This window comes from Rhea pennata, chromosome 1 (genome assembly GCF_028389875.1).
Source record: "Rhea pennata isolate bPtePen1 chromosome 1, bPtePen1.pri, whole genome shotgun sequence".
Classification (NCBI taxonomy): domain Eukaryota; kingdom Metazoa; phylum Chordata; class Aves; order Rheiformes; family Rheidae; genus Rhea; species Rhea pennata.
Window position 1 is genome coordinate 190,740,112 of NC_084663.1, and position 23,542 is coordinate 190,763,653.

At 38.1% G+C, this 23,542-nt stretch overlaps 1 protein-coding gene across 2 annotated transcripts in view; it reads right to left on the reverse strand.

The window, feature by feature from the left end:
- The window catches only part of NBEA (neurobeachin), a 519,777-nt gene that overhangs the window by 157,092 nt on the left and 339,143 nt on the right, over positions 1–23,542 (reverse strand). For both annotated transcript variants that reach the window (XM_062567111.1, XM_062567112.1), the window contains 2 exons: positions 15,076–15,219; positions 79–215 (listed from right to left, as the gene is read on the reverse strand). In XM_062567111.1, the coding sequence (XP_062423095.1) occupies positions 79–215; positions 15,076–15,219 (281 nt within the window). The remainder of the gene's footprint in view (positions 1–78; positions 216–15,075; positions 15,220–23,542) is intronic.

Genomic DNA, 23,542 nt, shown 5'->3' on the forward strand with positions numbered 1-23,542 from the left:
GAGGGGAGGGACGGCGCCGGCGCACGCGTGCCCGGGCCCGGCTGCGGGCAGCGCCCCCGGCCCGGCCGCCGCACTCACCTTGGGGTCGATCTTCTTGAAAGCCGGGTCATCCTCGTCCACCTCGAAGTAGATTTCCGTGGTGGTGATGGAGAGCGTCCCCTTGGCCACCACCACGGGGGCGATGAGCTGGGCCGGCGTGCTGAGCACCACGGGGCCTGCAAGAGAAGGGCAGCGGCGTCAGCGCAGGGCGCCCGGGCGGCCCCCGCGGCCCCCGCGCCCCTCGTACCCGCCGCCTCACTGCTCTCCGCCCGCGGCCAGCGCTTTGAACTCTGCAGTGAGGACGGAAGAGAGTTCGTGAGCTGCGAGATAAATCAACGAGGAGCAAAATTCAGGGGAGTCAGAGTGAAAAATAGCTGCCGCTTAGAAGTAGCTTCCTTGACTCCTCGTGCCCTTTTACTCCTCATTAGCAGCCAGCGCTGCTCGTGTGCGGCCGGCTGCGCTAGCAGCCCCACGCTGCACGCGGTTTCGGGGAACGGGGACCGCAACTCGGCGGGCGAGGGCAGCCCGCAGCCTCACGCCGTGGAAACCTTCCTGGACAAACCTGGCGGCGTTATGTTTAACTCCGGGTCCAGACCTCAACTCCGAAAGTATCGCAAAAGATGATTTTTTGGAGCTACTTGCAAACCACACGCGCACAAAGGCTACTATCGTTAAGTGTATTTATGGCGAGGTAATTTTTATTCCGACTTGCTGTCACTTAATCCTTTTAAAATTACCGTTAACAACATTTTACTCAAAATATATTCCTTAACAAGGCGCTTGCAGGAGCACTGAAAAGATGGGGTAAGTGGAAATCTGTTATAAAAGGCAGCCTTTTCCACACAAATTGTTAAGTTTTAATCAGGAAACAGCTCCAGCATTAATGCAAAAGACATTACAGAGTATCACTTTTTCGCCATCTTCAATACGAATGGAATCTACTGTTAGGCTGACAGTGTCAGTGCTTAGGAAGCTCGCTTGCTCTAATTAAGAAGAGATTAAAAATAAAACACACTTTTAGAATCGGCCCCTGAACTGTGCAGGTTAATTCATATAGATAAGCACACACACACAGACATGCATACACAAACATACATCTGACATGTAAATAATAAAAGCCCCAGTACTGAGAAGCTCAGTGTAACATCTAACTGACGCACCTTTTAGAAACTGGTGAACTCATCATCTCAGTGAACGTTAGAGATATTTTGGCTGTGTTACGCAGTTAAAATCTTCTGTGCAATAATGGAGACCTTGTTCAGAGGGCAGACTGCCTGTGCACGTTCCCAGTTGCAGTCCCCGGGCACTGGTCTCTCTGGGGAGGGAGGCAGCGCCTGCTTGGAGGGCCCGGCGCGGCCAAGGCAAGCCCTGGGCTGCAGCTCGCACCAAGGCTAACAGGCATAGAGGCAACCTTTTCTCTCCTCCTCCCCCAATACTGCACACGCACTTTACTACCAGAGCTTGCGAGCAACACTTCAGATTACTCACTTAGCCCAAATTAGTCCTGTATCAGCGCATCTAACTGTCATGTTGTTAATGTTTTACTGTACTGTAACACCCAATTTGAGAGTGTACCGCACAATGTTTTGTCAGTTACTCTGCAAAATAAATAAAGAGGAAGGCATGGATTACTGTGTGTAGAAGTGGAAGCAAAACCGCCCGGCTTCAGTGACAGCTTTCAGCAGCCCAGCGTGGCAGGCTGGATAATATTGATACAAACTCTATTTTCTTTCATTTTATTGTTTTCCATCTCCTAATAAACCAGGGTAGCCTCTTGACCCTAGTCAGCTGATCGGAATCACATGCCCCGGGTTGCTTTGCTGCTCTCCCTGCCTCGCCTCCATCTTCCCTCCGCGCCTTTGCGGAGAGCCGCGCCGCGGGGAGCCCGGCCTCGGCCTCCGCCGGGCAGCGACATCGATCCGAAACGCCGCCTTAAAGGCTCATCAATCTTCATCTAGGTCGCTCAAGTAATTATGCTCGATTCCCCTGTACGATTACAAGTGGATTTGGGTTTCTATTCCCCAGGCCCCCTGTCTTTGTGTTTACAGAAGGGGGATCTGCAGCGGCCGCGGCTCCCTGCCCTGCAGAAGCACTTGCCCTCTGAAGCAGACCGTTCCCACCTCTCCTGCAGGGCTGCCCCAGCAGCGCCTCTGCCCCCGTCCCCTCGCCGCACGCCCGGCGCCGGCCCGGGGCCTTTGTGCGCAGCCATCCGCCTTCCCAAGATGCGTCCTGGAAACAACCCGCTACTCTATCATTTTAAGGAGGCGTTTGTAGGCTTTCCTGAATCCCACAAGGACAACCATCAATTTAATCCAATTACCTCTTTTCCCCGCTGTTGTGTGGCTAAAATATAAATAAAGTCACCACGATTTAATGGCCAGAAGGCCAGAGCCAGCGCACGAAGCCCTGGAGAGGACAATGGGCGCAGCCGGCAGGTCGCTGCGCGGGTGCTGGCAGAGCTGCAGAAGCAGGGGGTGGGTATGGGGGAGGAAGGGGAAATGCACTTCTTAGCCTGCTACTAAACGCAGGAGAAATCGGGGAATTCTGCCTTCCCCTCTCGAGAGCAGACTCCGGGCTCCCACACCGGTACCTTGGCATCTGCCCTGGGTTCAAATGACACCCTAAATTTGTTGCAATGAAAACATGTCAAAGGTATTAAAATGCAACGAGGAGTAATCATTATTGCGCTTTCCAGACGAGAAAACGTTCGGCTATTTTTTTTTCTCTCCATTTTTTTCTTTTCCTTTTCGCAAAGAAAAGCAATAAAGCGTTTTCTAAGCACTGGACAATTTATGAGATTATTTTGGGGGCTGGGGGTACAAACTAAGTTAAAAAAATCTTTGTAGATTTTTTTTTCTCCTGAAAGCACAAAATGAAAAATATTCTGCATTAACAGTGTGTCATTTTTACACTTGTCCTTTGGAAATCTCCAATTACAACTTCCAATTCCATAGCATGTTTAAGGAGCACTGAGTCTTTTTGTTGTAGCCTTCAGGGAGCAAACCAGCCACTGAGAGAATACGAAATTAATCCACTACAGCTATATAGAGAGAGGATTATGTTTTAATCCCCTTTGGGAGAGTCTCTGGATTTTTAAGGATCCGATATTAAAATGTTTACATAACGCATAATCAAAATACTGCAGATTTTCCATATGGCACCGGGAAGCTTTGGGTCCTCTTCCAAAACGCAATTGTGCATCTACCGCAAGAGAAGCCGGGCACACCTGACGCCGAGCAGCCGGGAAGACCCCGGGCTGCGCGGGCGCTGCGCGGGGCGCTGCGCGGGGGGCTGCGCGGGGCGCTGCGCGGGGGGGCTGCGCGGGCGAGGCGGCCGCAGCCCCGCGGCAGCGCGGAGCAGCGGGCTCCCCCCGCACACCGGGGGCCGCACGGAGCGGGCGCTCCCTACGCACACCGAGAGCGATTGCGGAGCCCGAGGACGCCTCAGGTTAGCCCTGGGGAGGCAAAGCGCCCTTCTCGCTGCAGACCTGGGGTTTCGCGACAGGACACGCGCCCGCAGAGCCCCCCATGTCAGACGGCTGCACTCTAACCACGAGCATCTCTTTTAAAGCAGCATTTCGTTGCCTCTTCGCGACCTCTCCGGAGCGGACCCGCTGCGAGCGGCACTCCGCTGACAAAGAAGTTCTGGCCTTAAAAGCAGACCAGAATTCACTTCAGATCCACAGGTTTTGTAATCTGCTCAAGTGTAGAATTTTCCACGTTGTCTGCGCCCTGTGGTCGGCACACGTGATTTACATTTCTAAAATAAACGGTATTTCGCGTACACATTTTAAAATCATATTTCCTTTCCAGAAGTAAATGATTGTGGGATTGGAAGGTGAATAAAAGCAGAATGCAATAACCCCCTTGTCCCCCGCTACTCTTCGCTGAACAGAGACTTTAATTCTTATGTTCTGAAGTTAGCAAAGAAAGTCCGTGCAAGTGAAAAGTTTTACCAGCTGAAGAGCTTGATACCTAGCAAAGCAATACCGATGAAATTATAACTCTGCTCATAAACAAAGCCCCCAAAGATAGCGATATTTTAAGCTGTTATTTCACACATTTTCATTTTCATAAATTGTCCATTTTAATTGCTAGCGCTACGGATGTGCAATATTTATGAGACTGGAAATTACACTGGAGGTATATTTGCTAAAATAATTGGGCACAATTATTTCTAAATAGGAAAAGATACATGCTTTTATATGCTAAATTACGGAAACAAGCAATTTTACGTGCTGCAGATTTTTAAGACTAACTTCAAAAATATTTTGATGATTATTTATAAATGGAAAAATACAATGAGGAACAAATTCTTTGAAAACATTAAACCATATAGGCCAGTTTAATTTTACAGTCTACTCAAAATCACTCTGATAAAAACCTGGTGAATTTTGTCATGTTTGATTTTTAGATGACATTGCCTTAAAAAAAAACTTAATCTCTTTTCCATGAACTGTTTATCATGGAAAATACAAACCAGATTAGTCGAAACTAATAACCTTATGGTGCAAAATAGTTTGTATAAACCAAATTTTGTACTTTGATATGATGCTTAAGCAAAACTTTCAAATAATACAAATAATAAAGATCATTCACAGTCTCTCTGAAATAAGAGAACTAAAATTAATCTAGCACTTTAACTAACTCTAATGCCAAGTGTATCTGACATCGACTTAAGAATGACTAGAAGTGCAAATATTTGAAGCAATTCACACACAACACCCACACTCACACAAACCCCTTCAGTTTTTCAAAAAATAAATCATGTGATACAAATGGATACAAGGATACAGGCAGAAATAGTTATAAGCACCAAAAGCTTTGGAAAAAGTGTTGTAGTCAAGAAAGCAAAAAAAAAAAAAAAAAAAAAAAAAAAAATCAACCAATTAAAAATAATTATTATTATTTTACATGCACTGCCATGTAAACTGCAAGTAAACAACTTAAGATTCCTAAAAAAATTGTCAAAATTTAGCCTATTTGTTTCTGTTGTCATCATAAATCTGATACAGAGCAGCCTTTCAAAAGCCCTGCAATAAATACATTGAACTTACATTTGGATGGTTGCCCCCCATTTGTTCTCCACTACAGCAGATACAGCAAGTAACTCCTTCACTCAAACCAAGGCTTCTACAGGACTGTATGTATACATACATACATACATACATATATATACATACATATATATATATATATATATATATATATATAAAATCTGCCTTTATATATCATTTCAACGGTTTCATTAAATGGAATAATTTGCACAACTTCTTGATTGTAAAAAAACAGAATCTAAATCTAAACTTGACTACAGTCTTTTCTCCTCCCTCTTTGCATAATATCCCCAACTCCTTTCCCTTGTTTTCAGAGATCCCCAAACTTACTCTGTTGGTATTTTACTCTTCCACATCATATGTTTCACATTGCAAGGGAGGGATTGATTCTTATTGTTTGTCTGAATGTCATTGCCAGTGTGGATAGGTCCTGTTTTCCAAAATTTTCCCCACTTCCCCCCCACACCTTTCTCTAGAATACGTATAACATTAAAACTAACACCAAAGATCTTCTTCAATGGCCTTTTTCAACAACAACAACTAAACAATTACAGCAACTCAGTTCTCTTAAGTGGTGCCATAGCAGCAAAGAACTGCATTTGATTGATTAAAAAGAAAATGAAATGTAATTAAAAATAGTTTTAGATATTACTACTATGAATGAAATGGTAAGAAGTAAATATCTATTTATAATGAGATTGGGAAAAATACTTAAAGATAGTGTCATCTAAGAAAAAATAATGGAATTTTCTCTCAAACAGATGCATAACATGTATTCATTTGAAAAGAAGCCACACATGCATCTCCACAAGTAAATTGTTACTTGAGTTCCATACCCTCCTAGACATATTAAAAGAAAAATATTTTCTTCCTGAAAAGTGTTTCACAGAATTCCTAGAAATATCAATTCTTTACATTGTTCAAAATATAACAGAAAATAAACACTTAATAAAGAATAAAATTAAAGAATGTGCATAGACAAGCTCAAGTACTGTACCAAAGTCAAACTTATTAGGTATTTTCTCACTGAAGGTCCAATGGAGCAATTAGATGTATGTATAACAAACAACCTAAACCAAATTAGGAAATCAAGTTTTGCCTCCTTTTGCAGGTAAAGTCCAATTCATTTTGTGGCATACATGAGAACCTCATAGGTCTTATAGCTGAATGGCTTTTATGGATTTAGTACTGTTCCAGAACATGGCTAGCTCCAACCTGCCAGATGATCAGGTATTAATGATAATAATCAAGACTCCCCATAATGATTTACATCTGGCCAGAAATACGTGAACGTTTGAGACGGACACTCCACTACTGCAATGCATACATTTACCTCTTCAAAATTAGAATCATACAGTGTGCTCTGCCTGAAGCTATACCTTGGAACTACTAAGTAATTTAGGCTGTTTCAGAAACTAAAAGCTTGATTGTTAAGTGGTATATCCAGATGTGAGTATATTATACTAATGCTTTATGACTTGCACTGGCTTCCTCCTCATTTTCAGGTGAAATTTAAGTTACTGCCTTCAGCCTAGAAAACCTTAAGTGATACTGAACATGCCCATGTAAGTGACAGTTTTACTCTCTCAGAGAACCACTATAGCTATTTAATCAAAAAGTAAACAGAAAGAAAACACCTTAGAGTCTAACATTGGAAGAAAAATCTGAAAGCAGAGATAGCATCATGCTATGCAATACACACTGAAACAGGAACTCATTGTAATAAGTCAGGAACATGAAGGATCAAATCCCAATTGCAAGTGTGAGTGAACCAGACTTGACAGGTATCTTACACAGCCCAGCTTGTGTATCTTGTCATGCCAATAGAGCTCCATTGATTAGAAATAAAATGAAAGATGTGAGCCCTTCTGGAAAAGCTTTTCAGGATAAACTGAAAGCTTCCTCAGACTGTAGTGAAGGGAAATACTATGTTCAGATAGCTTGTGACATTTTTAAGTTCATCTATTTGGTTAGCTATTTGTACGTGTGTTTTGGAAGAAAACATGTAAGTTATTGAATTAGCATGTGGCTTGTCAGGTATATTTATAAGAAATATCTAAGATGCAATAGCTGGTATTTCAAAATTATCTGAAAATATAAAGAGTATCTCTAAACAACACTAGAACTAATGAAGACTGTTTTCTTATATAACTGTATCTAGTAGTTGACTGCATGTTTTGTTTTCTCACACTGAGGGAACATCTAAAGACTCTCCCAGATATATGCTCTGGTATCAAATAAAATCAGAACTGAGCTGCAGTCTCTGTCACGGAGGGTTTCTTCCTTAACAATCTGATTTTCTTGTAGGAATTCTATTGCCTCTGAAATCCCTAGTCCTGTGTTAGATTTTGTTCAAAATGGCTTCCAGGTTCAGAAGTTACACAGACGAAGACTGACAGAGCGTACTCGCACATAAACCTTGTTTCTTTAAAAACCAAGCTAAAATTCACCTAACAGGTACCAGCAAGGACTGCTCCAATGCACTGGATGAGGTTGCCGCTTGTAGAATTTCTGACCAATGAAACTAGGACTAACCAAACTGTCTTCTTGACTGATTTTAGCTTGTTTTTGTAATATCAGCGTTAAAAAGAATAAAAAAAGAAAAAAAGAAAAAAATCTGTCCACAGGTCAGTGGAAATGCTTAATTTAATATAGAGAGTGTTAATACAATTCTGGATATATTCCTAGGTACTATATATTCTTATATACTGCTAATCTGTGTAGGTCTTACATAGATTTTTATATGTCAGTAACCACATAGTAAAGATGAAGCAAGACCCAGAATTATAGAATCGCACATAATTAGCTCCTTATGCCTAGGTATGCATTTTTGCAGTGCCATATGATGCCATTTCTCCTACCATCTCCTATGTATCACAGTTGGCTTGATCCTTGATCAGCTAACCAGTTGCACCTAGCGTGTGGCACTTTGGGACCCAGGAGAAGCTACAGACCTGTGCAGTAGGTGAGTATGCACTTCCTAGACTCCACTGCAACCTCATTCTGCAGTCTCCGTTTTTTTTTTGTTTTGTTTTGTTTTTTTTTGTTTTTTTTTTTTTTTTGAAGTTTTGTAAGTTCTGAAAAATAGAAATTTGAGTAGTCTAGTGCGAGTGGATTGTAAGAGCACATGAAACACTCTCAGGGCCTTCCACAAACACAAAGTAAAAATGTTGAACTGAGTCATTTTGGAAGTTTGGAAAGAAAAAACAGCTGCCATTTTAAAAGTCAAAGATGTTCAGTTTTAGAATAGGGTGTAATAAGGTAAAAAGAGAAGAGCTCTTCAAAGCTGTGCTTAGGAGGTCTGTCATATGTGACTGACAACCACTTTATAAAATATTAAGCTATTTTGGATAGTAATGTGGAAAAATGATTAAAATAAACACTGAGATGTCTAAAAATAGAATGTTATAGACACTGTGGGGCTTTTATTTTTGTTTTCAATGTTAAAGCCAACTACATATCAGTAGTATAACTGATGCCTGAATTTATACTCTAAATTAAACTCACACAAATATGTTTTTCCTTTTTGTACTTAGACTTGAGGATCAAAATCTGAATATATAATAAGCAGAAACTATGGATATCTGGCTGAATGAAATTTCCATGTTTGGAAGTACAAGGTTTGTGTGGTTATGTGTCTACCATAAAAAGGGAAAAAGAATCACTCTTCTCCCATATCCCTCCTCCTCCAATGAAATTCCTGTCTTGAATGCTAACTTGGAAGAAAAATGGATTTTGGAAGGAGAAAACTATTCAGGAGTGCATGTTGAATTCAGTGAATAGTTTCCATTGAAAAACTTTAAAAGCTGGGAGAAATATCAAAACATTTTGTTCTGATAGTTTCTATTGAAACTCTGTCATTTGGTTGCCCAACTGACGTGACTGTGTGTGCATACATACACATGCTTTCTTTAAAAAAAACTTAAAACAAGGAAAAGGTTTGGGTACCTTAGCAACCTTCAGATGGAGAAAGAGAGAGAGGGAAAGAAAAAAAGGAAGAAAGGAAGATCAAGAAAAAGTAAGAAAGAAAGAACAAGAAAAAGAAAAGCAAGAAAGAGAAACAAAAAGAGAGAAAGAAAGAGAGAGAGGGAGAGAGAGAAAGAAATAAAAGAAAGAAAGAATAAATATTACCCCTGACTCAGGAAGCCACAGATGCAAACAGTAGGAGACTTGGAGAGAATCAGTAGGAAGCATCACCACACACTTGCCAGAGTCTTTCACAAGTTTCCCCTGTGGCTGCTGTTTTCTGCGCCTGCAGGATCCCTCCAGACTCCAGTGCCATTCGGAGCTGCCGGTGCACAAATGGCAACCGCAGCAGGGGAGGAGAGCGTGCAGTGGAAGGCAGGGCTCCTGTGACCCCACAGGAGAGGGCTTCCTGGGGAGAGCAGTCTCCTGCGGGTGCTCCACAGAGCGAGAAGAAGCCTTGGCCAGGGTAGGTGAGATACAGTTCTCACAGGAAGCCCTCTGGGAGCCAGAGAGGGATGAAGATGATCCCTCCCCTCTTCTCTACAGATTGCTGGGTAAGCTGTGCTCACTCCTGGAGACAACAGAATGGGCTGTTTGGTCCTATCTTTTGATTCATTATGTCATGTTATTCCGACAGATAGTTTAACAAAACTTTTAATGGTTGGCCCCAAAGAAAATGATTATTTTTTCTGCAAAATCCTCAAATTTGAAAACTTGCCTTCTCATTAGAGGCCCATGTTATTGTTCTTTACTTTCAGAAAACCCACTCTTTGTCTAAATCCAGTAACACTGAGCGTGGAAATGATCTAACATACCCTAGAAGCATTTTGAGAGGGTTTGAGAACATTTTGAGAATAAAACAAAATAAATATGCCCCTATATTATTCTTTAAGAATAGTTAAGAAAAAAGCTGCTAACAGCTTACCAGAGTCTACAGTGTTCAACTCCAGTAAAGAAAATTCAGTCTCAGATTTATATACACATACATACATACATATATTTATATATATATGCATGTATATTTAAACATGAGTCAATTATATTGACATTTTCCATCTCAAATACTTATTCCCTGAGCTTTTTGTGGCCTTGGATGCACTTCTTTGGTGTGTTAGCTAGATACAGTTTTTAGTACAGTATCTGGCCCTATGCAAGGCTTCAAAATACTATCAGAAAAGTAAATGAAAGCTTTGTTAGAATCTGAAACAGAAAATATCCTTTAAGGGCTGAAAAATGTAATTTTTTATTTGAGTTTTAACTCAAACTTTGAGTTTTAACCATAGTAGTTCCATATAGTCGAACTTTTGGCAACATTTCAATTTGCCATCAAGATAGTACCAAATATTTTTTCAGTTGGAAATTGCTCCTAATTGTGGTGACTTCTGTCAGTTTGTCTGGATGGAGACAAAAAGCCCATTTTGCATAGGCCACAAAATGGATGTTGATAACGTTTGGTTACCACCAATCTTGTCTGGATTTCAAACGGATGACCTGGAAGTGAAGGGTCTTATATCTCATTAATAATACTACAAGCTGTCAAATCCCCATGACACAATATGTTTCTCAGCACAGGGCAGTAAGTCAGTACATTCGGCACACGACTGAGAAGTCTGGAGAGAGGGCTTATTGCATTTAGCCCCGATGATAATGTGGACTAGCTAGCAATCCTAGCTTGGATGGAAGATCAGCTCTTTTTTAGCAGGTAGTCATGGTTTTTTTTGTTTGTTTGTTTGTTTTGTTTTTTTTCTTTTCTTTTCTGTAATTTCTACATTGAAGTTCAGGTTTGATAAAAGCTAATGCAATGCAGGGCTGCTGTTTCTCACTAAAACTTTTCTGACACATATGCATTGTGTGTGTGGGGGGGGGTTCTTTCACCTAAAGAGAGCTGTGCATGAAGAAAGGAAGATTTTGTAGCGAAGACTAAGGCCCATTAAGACTAAGATGCATTAAAGGCAGTTAGTGCCTTACCATGGGCTTACTTGGATGACTTACTCAGTCTCCTTGTATAATGGAGAGAATAATACACATTTATTCTTGTAAGGCTAAGGATAAGGATATAATTCACTTTGGCTTGTGAGGAAGTCAGATTCTGAGTTGATTGAGCCTGTGCAAGTAATCAGACAGATGCCTGCCAAAGCCTTTTGTCTTCCTTAAAAAATCCAAAGCCTCACATCCTCCTATCTTTGTTTCCTTTCTTCTCTTCCAGAAACTAATGTTTAGAGACCAGCAAAAGATTTTGTCAGGGCTACTCAGCCCAGCTGGGCTTATTTGCTAGTGCCATCAGCTGTATGACAGAACAGATTATATGTGTTGTAGCTGTAGAACACGTATCTTTCAAAAACGTCATTAAGAACAAATTCTGTTCTCAAATGCACAAAAACAATTCTTAGCAAGCCAACGGCAACTTCATGATAAAGAGAATGTATTTCTAAAATGTAAAATTCATAAACCTTAAGTGGTTCCACATTTATTTTGTTTTCTAGGATCTATTCTGGTATGAGGTCTGCGCTTTTGTTATTTAAAGTTTGTCAACAGAATATTAATTACCTGTTAAAATATGCTTCCTTTCGGGAATGTATTTTATGATATTAGAATACATCCATATATTTTGCATTCTGAAAAAAATCATCTACTAAGCAGAACACAAACTGTTAGCAAATTTGCATTCTCAGGCTCCTAAAAAAAAGGTGAGTATGTAAGAGCCCTACTGCAGCATTAGAAAATCAAAAAGGAAAAGCAAAGGAGAAAAGTTAGTAATATTAACTCACTACAGTGGATTTGATTGTATTACCACAGATTTACAATGTATTAGAAAAATGCTACGATACAGTGGACTATCTCAATCATTAGTTCTAACAGAGATGTGACTTGCCTCTTGAAGTGAACAGTCTGGGAAGAAAAGGAGCTAAAACTGAAACAGAAAAATGTAAAATGTTTTAATATGCAAATGCTCAGACAAGAACAACAGGTTTTGATAACTCATTATACTATAAGACAGTTAAAATAATGCTTCAATTAAAATTTTTGAAGCTAACTTAGAATTCCTGATTCTAAGAACTCCATAGGAACACAGATTCTGATTTTTGTGTTTTCTTAAAATGTTACTTAATATAATGAAATCTGACGAACTGCCATTGTAACATATGGAATACTAAGACTATGTAATAAAAATATTCAGACTATAATTATCTAAAAAGTTCTCCATCCCATATGTAATTTATCAAAGTGAACTCTACATTGATTTGTGCCACATGGTTGATGAAAAACTATAAAGAGTCTCTGGAACAAAAGGTATGTACATATAACTTTGTAAGAACAGTCTCAATCTGTTTCAAACTTTCCTTTTTTAGTTTTAACTTTACAATCAAAATATTGTAATATTTATATATATTGTCTCAGTTAAAAGTTTTCTAAAAACTAAGGTCTTGTCTCTTTAAAATGTAGCTTAGTTTCATGGAAGAAACAACGTTAAATTGTTCTAGTTAAACGTAGACAATCTTAAATCAATTTAAATCTGGTTTATAATGATTTTGTTTAATTCTGGTTCTTTATTGAGACAACCCAAATCATTATAAACCAGTTTTAAATTGATTTAAGCTTTAAAGTTAAATTGGGGACATACCTGACTATAGAAATTTCTAAGTGTCATTCACTCTGAAAAGCAACTAGATATAAACGACATTGTGATATACTATGACTTGATACATCTCTGAGATTTCCAGATCACATTCACTGAATGTACGTAATCACTCTCCAGAATTAGATGAAGAATGACAGTCTGGCTTTATCAGGGCCTGCTCTTCAGAGCCTACTAGTTCTTGCTTTCTTAGGAATAAAAAAACACCTTGCCTACTGTTTTTCTCAATATCAGTTACTAGTCTCCAGTTTTAGACTCACATTTTATATACTTAAACCCCTGTAAAACAGTGATGTCATTCTATGCAAAATCATGCAGCGAAATGGACACCAGGTATTCATGGATTTAGTTTTTTTTCACTGCCTGGTAAAATATCACATATGATATCACACGTGAACATTACCTCTCAAAACCATTCACTCTATTCTTACAAAAAAGAATAGAATTCTTACCAAAAATAAGCAACAGTCTAGGGACAAATGTTACAGTTTATCCGCCAGTTAAAATGAAGAGGTGGAAAGTGGGTTCCTTTTGAGAAGTTCATATTTTTTGGTATACATTCAGTACCATTAACATATCACCTTGCCACATGTGGAAGTGTTTTGCTTGTCCTTCTTAGTGTTGATAGGAAATCTGAAGGCTAATTGCTGACGTACTTATGATATATTTCCTGTCAATATTTCAGAAGTTAATTTGTTTCAATTTCTGTAATTTCTGCTTTTCTAGTATCTAAAATATCGTCCAATTTCTATACCTATAAAAGCGAGGGACTAGAATTACTGTACTATGTCCTGAAGGAGCAGGGGATGTTATATACGTAGTGATCTCTGGTAAAAGGACAAATACTTAAGGACTCATTGAAACATCAGCTTTTTTCAGATGGATGTAGTTATGGGGTTATATTACATCTGTGTGTTCAAATGAAATGGCAGTGTTGGGGCATATATAAGAACTGTAAAGTGGACTGTGAGAACTTCCAAAATGGATAATTTTTTTTCCTGACCACTCTGCGTCTAATCAATACCTAGATGTAATAGCACATTGTAGCCTTTAAACTATAGTTTAGTTGTGGAAGCCCTGTTCTTAGATAGAAGAAATTAGATGAAGCTGCTTCAGTTTTCATTTCTAAAGAAAAGGATCAAAATACCACATTAATGGTCCTGCCTGTCTGACTATTTTATTAACTTAAGACAACAGTGTCTCCACATAAAGAAAATCAAGAAGATGGATATATTAACTGAGATATTCCCATACTGCTGGTTATTCCTAAATAAAAGCCCCTTCCATCCCCCCTGTAATTTAGTTTTAAACTGTGAGACCAGCTTCTGTTTAGGCTTTTTTTTTTTTCTTTTTCTTTTTTTTTTTTTTTTTTTTAATATCCAAGGGTGATTTTATCTTTGCTACAAACTTCCACTATGGCATCGTAAGACAGTGCAGAAGCAAAGATAGTTATTTTGGAAATTCAATTCTGCAGAAAAAATGCTGAGATATCAAAAAAAATTATCTTTAATAGAGTAATTTAAAAAAGGTATTCCTAAGTAAATTAATCTAAAAAATTCCATACTGCATTTCACAGGTCTCATATGATCATTTGATCTGAACGGAGATTACATTTTCAACCTTTAACGTGCCTTTCTCCCCACACTACTTCCTTAGGAAACGTAGTATTTCCTCAGTGCAGAACTGTGACAGAGCTCGCTAGAACACAGGGACAAAACCGAGACCTCTCCGCATTATCTTCACGTAGGAAGAAAGGAAAGAAGAGATCTTTCCTGAATGTTTCTGCACAGCATTCATTCCCAGTTCATATTCTAACTAAAGAAGTTCACACATTGCTTAGAGTTTCATCCCGTCTGAACCCTTGTTTACGACAGGCAGCTTTTTCCTCTTGCTGTGACAGATAGGGAGAGCTCCCTGTGCTCCGGGGGCGAGAGCAGGGGTGCAAGCGCGCAGAAGCAGGACTCTCTCAGCACGCTCCAGGGCGCCTGGGAACAAGTCATGAAGGTGCCCAACCACGCTCCGACTCCCATAGCACTGAGTGCTGGGATTATTCCCCACTGCTGTTTTCTCAACCAAAAGAGGAAGCCTTCCACAGTGGGCTTACAGAATTTGCAATAAAAATTATCAGGAATTAATAGAGAACACTTAAGGTACTGTTATTCTCTGAAAGACTGTGCAATGGGCACGTGCAAGGTAATCAATTCCCCTCGTTCATGGAAGTAAGACATCATGTTAAATCTAGAACATAAAGAATCTGTTCTCAGTGTAATTGTATACTTAGCTGTCAACATTAAGAGACTAGCTGCAAAAGTTATGAAATAACAAGCTTAAAAGAGCTTTTGGTTCATATCTTATTTGTAATGAAAAATATAATTACCTGCAAGGTTGTCGATTTCTTTCTCTTGGAGCAGACTAACAGCATCATCATCCCCTTCTAGCATAAGCTCCGTTTCTGCATTCTGATTTACTACAGCTTGACTTCGGAAGGTTTTCTTTGACTTTACCACATCTTCTTCAGTGCCTAAATAAAAGTTACAAATGTTGTGAATTTAGCTGAATAACAAAAAACAAAACAAAACAAAACAAAACAAAACAAAACAAAAAAAAAACAGTCAAGTAGTAAAAAAATCCAGAACACACCATCTTTATTGAAAATCAGGAAAGAACATTTTCTAAAATTTTGTCGAGTGTCGAGGATTACAAAACACACAGCCTCATTCTGTCTTTCAAATTATACCTCGAATAAAAGACAAACTCTGTTTCACAAAGACTGTCCTGCTTTTAATAATTTCTATTTACTAGATGTTCTGTATTGTTCCACTAGCTTTCTGCTGCCAAAGAATTTAGCAGGCGTTTTTCTTGTCTTCCAGGTATTCTGCTTCTGACCTCCCAGGGCTCAAACCACCTACTCTCTGAATAAAGGAGATGCTTTCAGGAATTCAAGATATGCCATGATTTTAGTCTTGAAGATAGGAAGGATAAGATGGTGAAGTAAGAGATGGGATAGCTCAATATACTGTAGTAAAAGGTGAGCTATGCAGGGCTTCAGAACAGAGGCAAAGGAAAGGAGTGAACTCTGTTGTGTGTGTTTTTATTCTTTTTTCCCCACCAAGGAACACAATAAAAATGCTGGTGTATGGACATGTGCCAACTATCACAAGGACTTCATAGGGAGGATTACTCTTCCTTCTTGCCTACAAGCAACTTTGTCTATTTGACAGCTCTTTAAGACAGAAGATTCAGCATCTTACACTTTGGGAAGGTCCTACCAGTATTTTCAGAATGTATTCACTTTATATAAGAAATTAATCATAGTGTGGTCAAAAATGATAGAATCATTAAAAAAAAAAGAACTTTCAAGAAATAGAGAGATACTATTGCAAGGTAACTGGAAGAATTATAGGTTTGCAGCTATAGAAAAAACCTAATTCTATTCTGGTAGCTTTAACACACTGTTCTGAGATTGGCCCATTATTTATTTCTTGCTTAGGGAGAGATCATAAGTTTTATTTTCAATATAACAGACTTGTAGTAGCTTCTTAGGCTGGAAAGCTGTCTTTTTTTCTTTTTCTTTTTTTTTCCCTAAATGTAAATCTCTGCATTTTCACCTTGGATTATAACATATTTTTATTTATATGGAAAAGAAAAAGCACTACCTCCTGTATAAAAAGCTCTTATATGCTTAGCATTCATTTTTAGTTGACTAAGAATCTTTTAAAATTTTCAGATAAGAATTGACCACACTCAGGTGGGCAATGCAAATTTATTTTGTATAGAATCTAGACATCTTCAGTTCTCATAACTAAGAAATAGAAATAAATCTAATCCTTCCTGTATGCAATTTGGCATAATAATTCAAAATCCTGCACATAATTTAGAAATTTTTTCCTATTGTGCTACAGAATTACGAGTGAAATCCTAGCAGAACTGAAGGAGCATGGATTTCTACCACATTCCATGATGCCTGGACTTTACGTGATGAATACTACTATGGCAGACATAAAATAATGAGGTAAAACCCATTAAGACTTGTGACCTCATATTAATACAGGCAACTAAGAGGAATACAATAATCAGATGGGTTAGTGAAGATACATGTATGGCATAACATTTAAGTGTCAGGTAGTTTTGTCATTACAAATACAGGGATCCCACCAAAGGCTGAGGTAGCCTCCCATTTAAAATAGTCTAATTTTAACCTCTTGTGTACTGTTGTTGTTATCCCAACTGCTATCTTTGAAACTACAAAGCAGGTAAAGACAAGCAAGCAAAATCCTATTTTTTTCACCAAGCTGGCCCAAAATTAACGACAGCATCTCCAGTCTTCCCAGCTAAGGTTTTCTCCATTGAGACCACATTGATACTGACAGTGATTAAGACAATACTGATATTTTTGGTGGATTCAGTCATTAGGCTGTAATCTTTAACTTGCTTGCATAGGTTTTACGTAGAACAACTCACTCAATTTAAAGCTCAATCAAATAACTGAGGAGCGGAAAAGCTTTCAATATTAAATTCAAGCTATGTTTTTAATTCACAAAATAACAAGAATTGTAAGAGTTTTGCAAAGCAAGAAAGAATACTCTGCTGTAGCCAACCTTCAGTTTTATCACCTCAGAATTGTCTCGAGTATTTAACTGCTAAATCAGATTTTTGCTACAATTGCGTTTAGCAAAGGGAGTTTAGCATCATTTGACACAAGTAATTGCTCATGCTGTGAAGCACTTGATACTGCAGGGGACAAGGTCCAGGACGAACTAACACAGTGGAAGAAGGAAGCATGAAACTGTTCTCTTCCTTTCTGTTAGTCCTAGTGAGTGTTATGGAAGTTTCTTATTTCAACAGGGTGTGATATTCTTCAAATGAATTACTTTAAAAGTACTAATTTGGAATAATAGTCAACTATTTTTCTAATAACTGATTAGATTAGTTATAGTCCTTTAAAATTATTTATGACTGAAATTATATTTTAAAAATCAAAAAAAAAAAAAAAAAAGTCCAAGCTCCAAATTACTACTAACACTTAAAATGTATCAGAAGAAGAACCTGAAATTTAGTGTATTTTAATTACTTTGTCATGATGGCTCCAGTTATCAGATTACAGAAATATTTCCAATGTAAGAAATGCGGTAGAGGAAAAGGCATTACACAAATTTGGCAAATTTTGAGCTTAGCATCTAAGATAAATGATCTAAAATCCATTTTGGTTTATAATATTAAACATACATTCATCTAAAAGAAATATAGTAATGGTGCTTCTTTGTCTTGATAGAAAAGGCTCTGGTTTGGCTGTTGTTTAAATTTATCACTTTGCTGAGTGCACCTCAGTTTTGCTGTACTGTACCAAACATTTATCTAAATGAAAGTGTACGAGACCCAGAGTTGCCCTTCAATCACTATATCCTTTATGAATTAGAATTCCATTTATCAAAATTACAGCAAGAAGAGTAAGGTCTCACAGGGCTGTCTCATTACAAGCCTTGTAAACACTGTCCTTACAAAGAAATGGTTTAACACCTAACAAATCAAAAACTGATTGGGAATAGAATTTATTTGAGATCATCTATCTTGAGAAGACGTGCTGTACTGAGTGCACTTCTTGGCCTTTCTGCCCATTCATCAAGGAATTAACAAGCGAATACCGCAGACCACCAGATCTCCTTGGATCCTGAAATGTAAAATATGTTCACAACACATCTGTCACAGATGTTCTATTTTTATATTTCAAGATGACTTCAAAAAGGTTTCTTAAAAACAGGAGAACCTCTGAAAATAGAAGCAAAAAGAAAAACAACTTGTCTCTTTAAAACCAGACAACAAACCGAATAAAAAATTATATGACATAAAACTATGTCTAGCATTGTTAACAATGATCTAAAAAGGAGTGAGGAATACATGAATACTTGATATTTCAGCATGTTTATAAAAATTCAAAACTCTAATTATCTTTTCAAAGACACAGCAAAATTATTATGAAATGAAATTCGTTTCCAGATATTTCACTTGAAACTCCTCTCAGGACACAAAGAGTTTGTATTTTAAAGGCAAAATATGGAATTATATTAATGTCAGATCCTAAGTCTAATTAGAAAATGCTTCAAACACATTAAAATAGGAAAAACTAAAACCAAACTATACAGAATTTAAAGAAAGCAACATTTTAACATTAGGGCACTCAGAAGCATAACTGCCAGAAGCTATCAGTTCTCAAAAAATCAAACACCTTGTTAAAGGTAATTTTTTTTTTTTTTTTTTTTAACTAGGATTTGCAAAGAAGCCTTGAAATAAACAGCAAAACATTTCTTAACACTACAATATGCAAAAAAGTTAGAGGAAATAAGTCACTCAGGTATTACTTGAATTCAGCTTAGTTGGTGCTTTAATTCTTGAAACTTTTAAAATTTGAAGACCATGTCTTTAAAAATATCCAGAGAGAATGTGTGTGTGTGAGATCAGATAAACTATTTAAAAGAAAATTCATGTCTTGTTACACCTGTTATCACACCAAGCATTTTTTGAAAGTGCATGTTAAAATTGGCTACTTATGGAAGCTTCAGGATACTTAAAAAAAGAGCTCATCTTTAACAGAAATTGAATAAATCAACCATTGCTCCTGTGCTAAACCGCATCTTCCAATACAAGGTGTGCATTTTATATATCTGAAAAGCTGTGGAAGCTACATAGTAGGCTGTGCACCCTCACCAAAAATTTACTAATCTCCCTTCCAGTGACATTGATTTTCCTTGTGAAGAAATAGGAATTATTAAGCAGATTAAAAAAAAAATTAGTAATTAATAACCTCCCATGAACAGAAGGACCTAAGGGTTATTTTGCAGCTACAGCCTCCAGAAGCATTTAATATAGGCAATATTTAAACAAATTTTTTCTTTTTGTTATTGCAACAGCTGTATCTTTGCCTCTCAATTTCCAGTCAAATCAGTAAATTCCTTATTGGATTCTGTAGGTCACAATGGATTCCTGGGAAGCAAGTTAAATTTCAAAGATACTGCAAGTGTCCAAACCCATCAGACTGTCCTTAAATAAATTTTTTAATGAGTAATACAAACATAACATATGGTTGATTATGTTTATGTACATTTGCTTTATTAGACGTTACACTAATTACGATAATCTAGCTGAACACAGAAATGGAGTTTTCAGTTCTTTCTTTATTGATATCCATTTAGTACATATTCAAATATAACTTCTAAAAATTCTCTCTGCATGTAATGTGAGATGAGTTAATAAGGTTAATTTTAAGAAAAGTTTGCTTGGCAATATCGTAACCAGCAAAAGGAGACTACTGCTTCTTATAAAGTTGTTTCCATAGTTTACTTCAGCGAATTACCGATAAGGCAATTTATGCAGTGAGCTCTCTTTCATCTTTGAAGAGAGATGGCAGAATGGAAAGTTAACCTCATTTTAATGTTACCTAAATATACTGACAGGAAATTCTAATGTTTCCAAACATCTGGAAATCTGCTTCATGGGATGGTATTCTTCTCTTCTATAAGAAAGCTTTTTCATATATTGTCTTTTACAGCTTTATGTGGCTTCTAAGGAGCATTTTGACATAAGTAAAGTCTGTTTTCTTTACAGTAAAATGCTGCATTTAATTAAGAACTCTCTTTTATAGAAGCTAAAGTAAAGTTTTTGTGAAGCTTAGCTCTCCTCAGGAAGTTTTAAGGGTAAAGTTGCCTCTTCCTCCTTACAGACCGCTGGCATGCACCGCTTTGCAAAGCACCGCTTTCGTTGCATTTTAATCATCTAAGGCGCGTTTTAATATTCAATTAAATAAAGGAATTCAGAACCAGGTCCTCACAAGAGACTGCCTCCTAGGTGATGATGTGGACCACAGAATTTTATCTCAGCTAAGATACAAGCTATCATCAAGCGAGTCGGAAAGAGCCAAGCTTTTCTCAAAAGCCTCCTTCTGTTTATCGTGCAGCTGCAACTTCTGCTTTCACAGGAACGACCAAACGCACCGCACGCGCCCGCGGAATTAAACAGCACACTGGTGTTCATCCTTTTTGTTAATTCTGCAGGATTTATACTCAAAAATAATTATAAAGGTTTCCGGAAGTACTCGTCCTGCTCTATATGCTGTAACAGTTTAAAAACCTGCCTTCATTCCTGATCTTGACTAACTGGATTAGGCACCGGGACCCTCACAGTGGTCACAGTTATGGAGAGCAGCTGCTTGGGAGTCTGTGGACTGACCTCTGCAAAACCCAGTCATATCAAATAATCGACATGGGAACTGCTCCCCCGGCCTAATAACATCTCGCTGCACTGCGAGGGACCCGCGCTTCTCGGGCCGCGCTCGCTCCAGGCGAAATGGGCGCCCGCCATGCTGAGAAAAGCAGGTTTCGAGCAGCGGCGCGTTGCCGGCGCGTCGTGACGAACTGTCCCCACCCGTGTCTGCGCGAGCTGCGATTTCAGTCGCAACGTCTCTCTGAACCCGGCAGCTTTGACTGGCATGTAATTTAGTTTCCCTGGAGAATCAGAGAGGGGACTGTTATTAAAGGGAGGCTGTTTCTAATAGATTTAATATAAGCCAGAGGAATATAAATCATATTTTCATTATTAAAGATCCTTGAAGAAATGAGGGAGAAAAACTAGGAAAATTGCGTAGAAATTAAAAACTGCATACATTCATATTGGAAATTACTTTCTACTTAAAGTAAAAAGTAGTAAAGTAAAGTAAAAACAACTGCTAACAACCACTTTTTGTATTCTACAACATATTAACACCGAAGATTTTATCACACACACTCCAAGCACTTTTCTTTTCATCTGGTTTTGGTACCTAATACCTTGCAATTAGTCCTGTGCTTACACACCAAGTGATCTTCATGTGTGTCACGTGTAAATTAATACTTTCCTGTTGTATGCATTTTCTCCTTAAAAATTTTTAGATGCTTCGCATTGTGAAAAATGAGACTGATACAAACTTACCAACAAGGAGACTGAGAATAAAGTTAAGGCCCAAACGAACAATACGTTTCTCAGAAGAGGCTGTAGACGATTTTTTTGAACAATAAAAACTTGCAATTACAAGTCAAACTGTTGTATATGAATACAAAAGTCCTACTTGAAAACATAAACACGACCCTTCCAAGTTGGACACTCGTTATTTTTTAGCTTACAGATAGGAAAACTAAGATTCAGAGTGGCAAGGAAATTAATTTGCAGAAGTCATCAGTCTCATCGTTCCTTTCACTTGAGATTTCCTGTATTCTGGACACCTGAGGACGAATCCTGCATTGACCCGGTACTCACGTAAACAGAGCGGAAATGCCCAGGCTAGTGAACGTTACAGTGCACTTTCACAGTCCTCAAGGGAAGTGTCCGTACCGACTGGAATTAGAAGTTCCTTCTAACTGGAACTTAAACCAGTCAAATATTTAGATTTGAATTAAGATGTAGTTTGCCACTGTAACTTGCACACACAAGAACAGGTTCGTATTTCACGACTGATGACCTTTACAAACTCCTGTCAGTCTGAGATGTAGCCACTCAGTGTACCCTGCAGTTTGCTAAACTGCAGAAAGAAACTAAATTTTCTGGTATGCTATGCATCACTTAAACAGGTAAATACGACTCATATGCAAAATAATTAAGAGCAATACAATTTTCCTAACTGTATTTCCAACCATTTTACAAAAATACAGTATTAGCTGAGAGGAAAATAACTACACCACACCCACAGTTATTGCTCAGTGGAAAGGACATCAAGGACACTTGCAAGTAAGAGAATTGGATCAATATTAACGCGATTTTCATTTCATGCTTCCCCAACTCCAGTAAGCTGACAATATACTCTGATTATGTGAACTGCCTGTGAGTAACATAGAAAAGGTTATTAGAGCAAGAGGTGGAAATGGAATGCACTTTTTATATTGACAGGTCTGCTAATAGAGTGTACTGATTTTCAAAGCCATGCAATGCATTTTCACAATTTGGTTCTGACAGCAAAAAGGAATTTCATTTATCCCTAATTCATAATATTCACATGTAAGCAAAGGTTTCTTAAGAGAGGCCACTGAAGAGGGTAATCAAACAATTTTAACAGAAAAATCTAATTAATAAACTAAGAAGCAAAAGGAAAATTGAATTTAAATAGGTACAACTTTAATGAAATAATGAAATAATTCTGTTAAATGTAAAAGCATTCTATGCTTTCAAAATAGAATTTGATAAAACATGTTTCTAAGATTAGATATAAATGATAAATGCGGACTCTCACAGCATTGCGGTCTGGATTTTATCTTGAAAGTTTTAGATCATTTTTGAGTCTGAAAAACTTAAAACAAGCACATACTCTACAGGAAAAGCCATGGTCTGACTCTATCTGTTTGCAGAGCCTCAAGACAGGATCAAAGTTGCCAGACTTCTAACAGGCACTCTCTGTACTGAGGAATTGTGCCCACATATGCTAGCTTTAATTTGGCTTTCAGCTCACAAAAATTCTAACAGAAAAGGCTAATTCGATAAAGCACTGGGAAGAAATGAAATGTTTAGAAATAGAAACTCTTCGTGTATGCTAGCAGCTCAATGGTAATGCATTGGCATGTAATCTATATCAACATTTCTAACTTTACTTAGTATTTCAAAATCAGTTTCCAAACCACGGGAATGGTCCAAAAATCAGTATTTTTAAAAACTATTTTAAAATGATTTTTGTATGTAGTTTACGGTCTGTTTTCTGACATTTGAATTCTCCTTCTGTGGCCAAAGTACAGGCTAAATTGTCTTTGCTAAGAGGCAATTTTGTTCCTCTCTGCATTTGCTATTGCTACCAGATCCGCACAAGATCAGCTCTTTCAGAACAAGTATTGTAC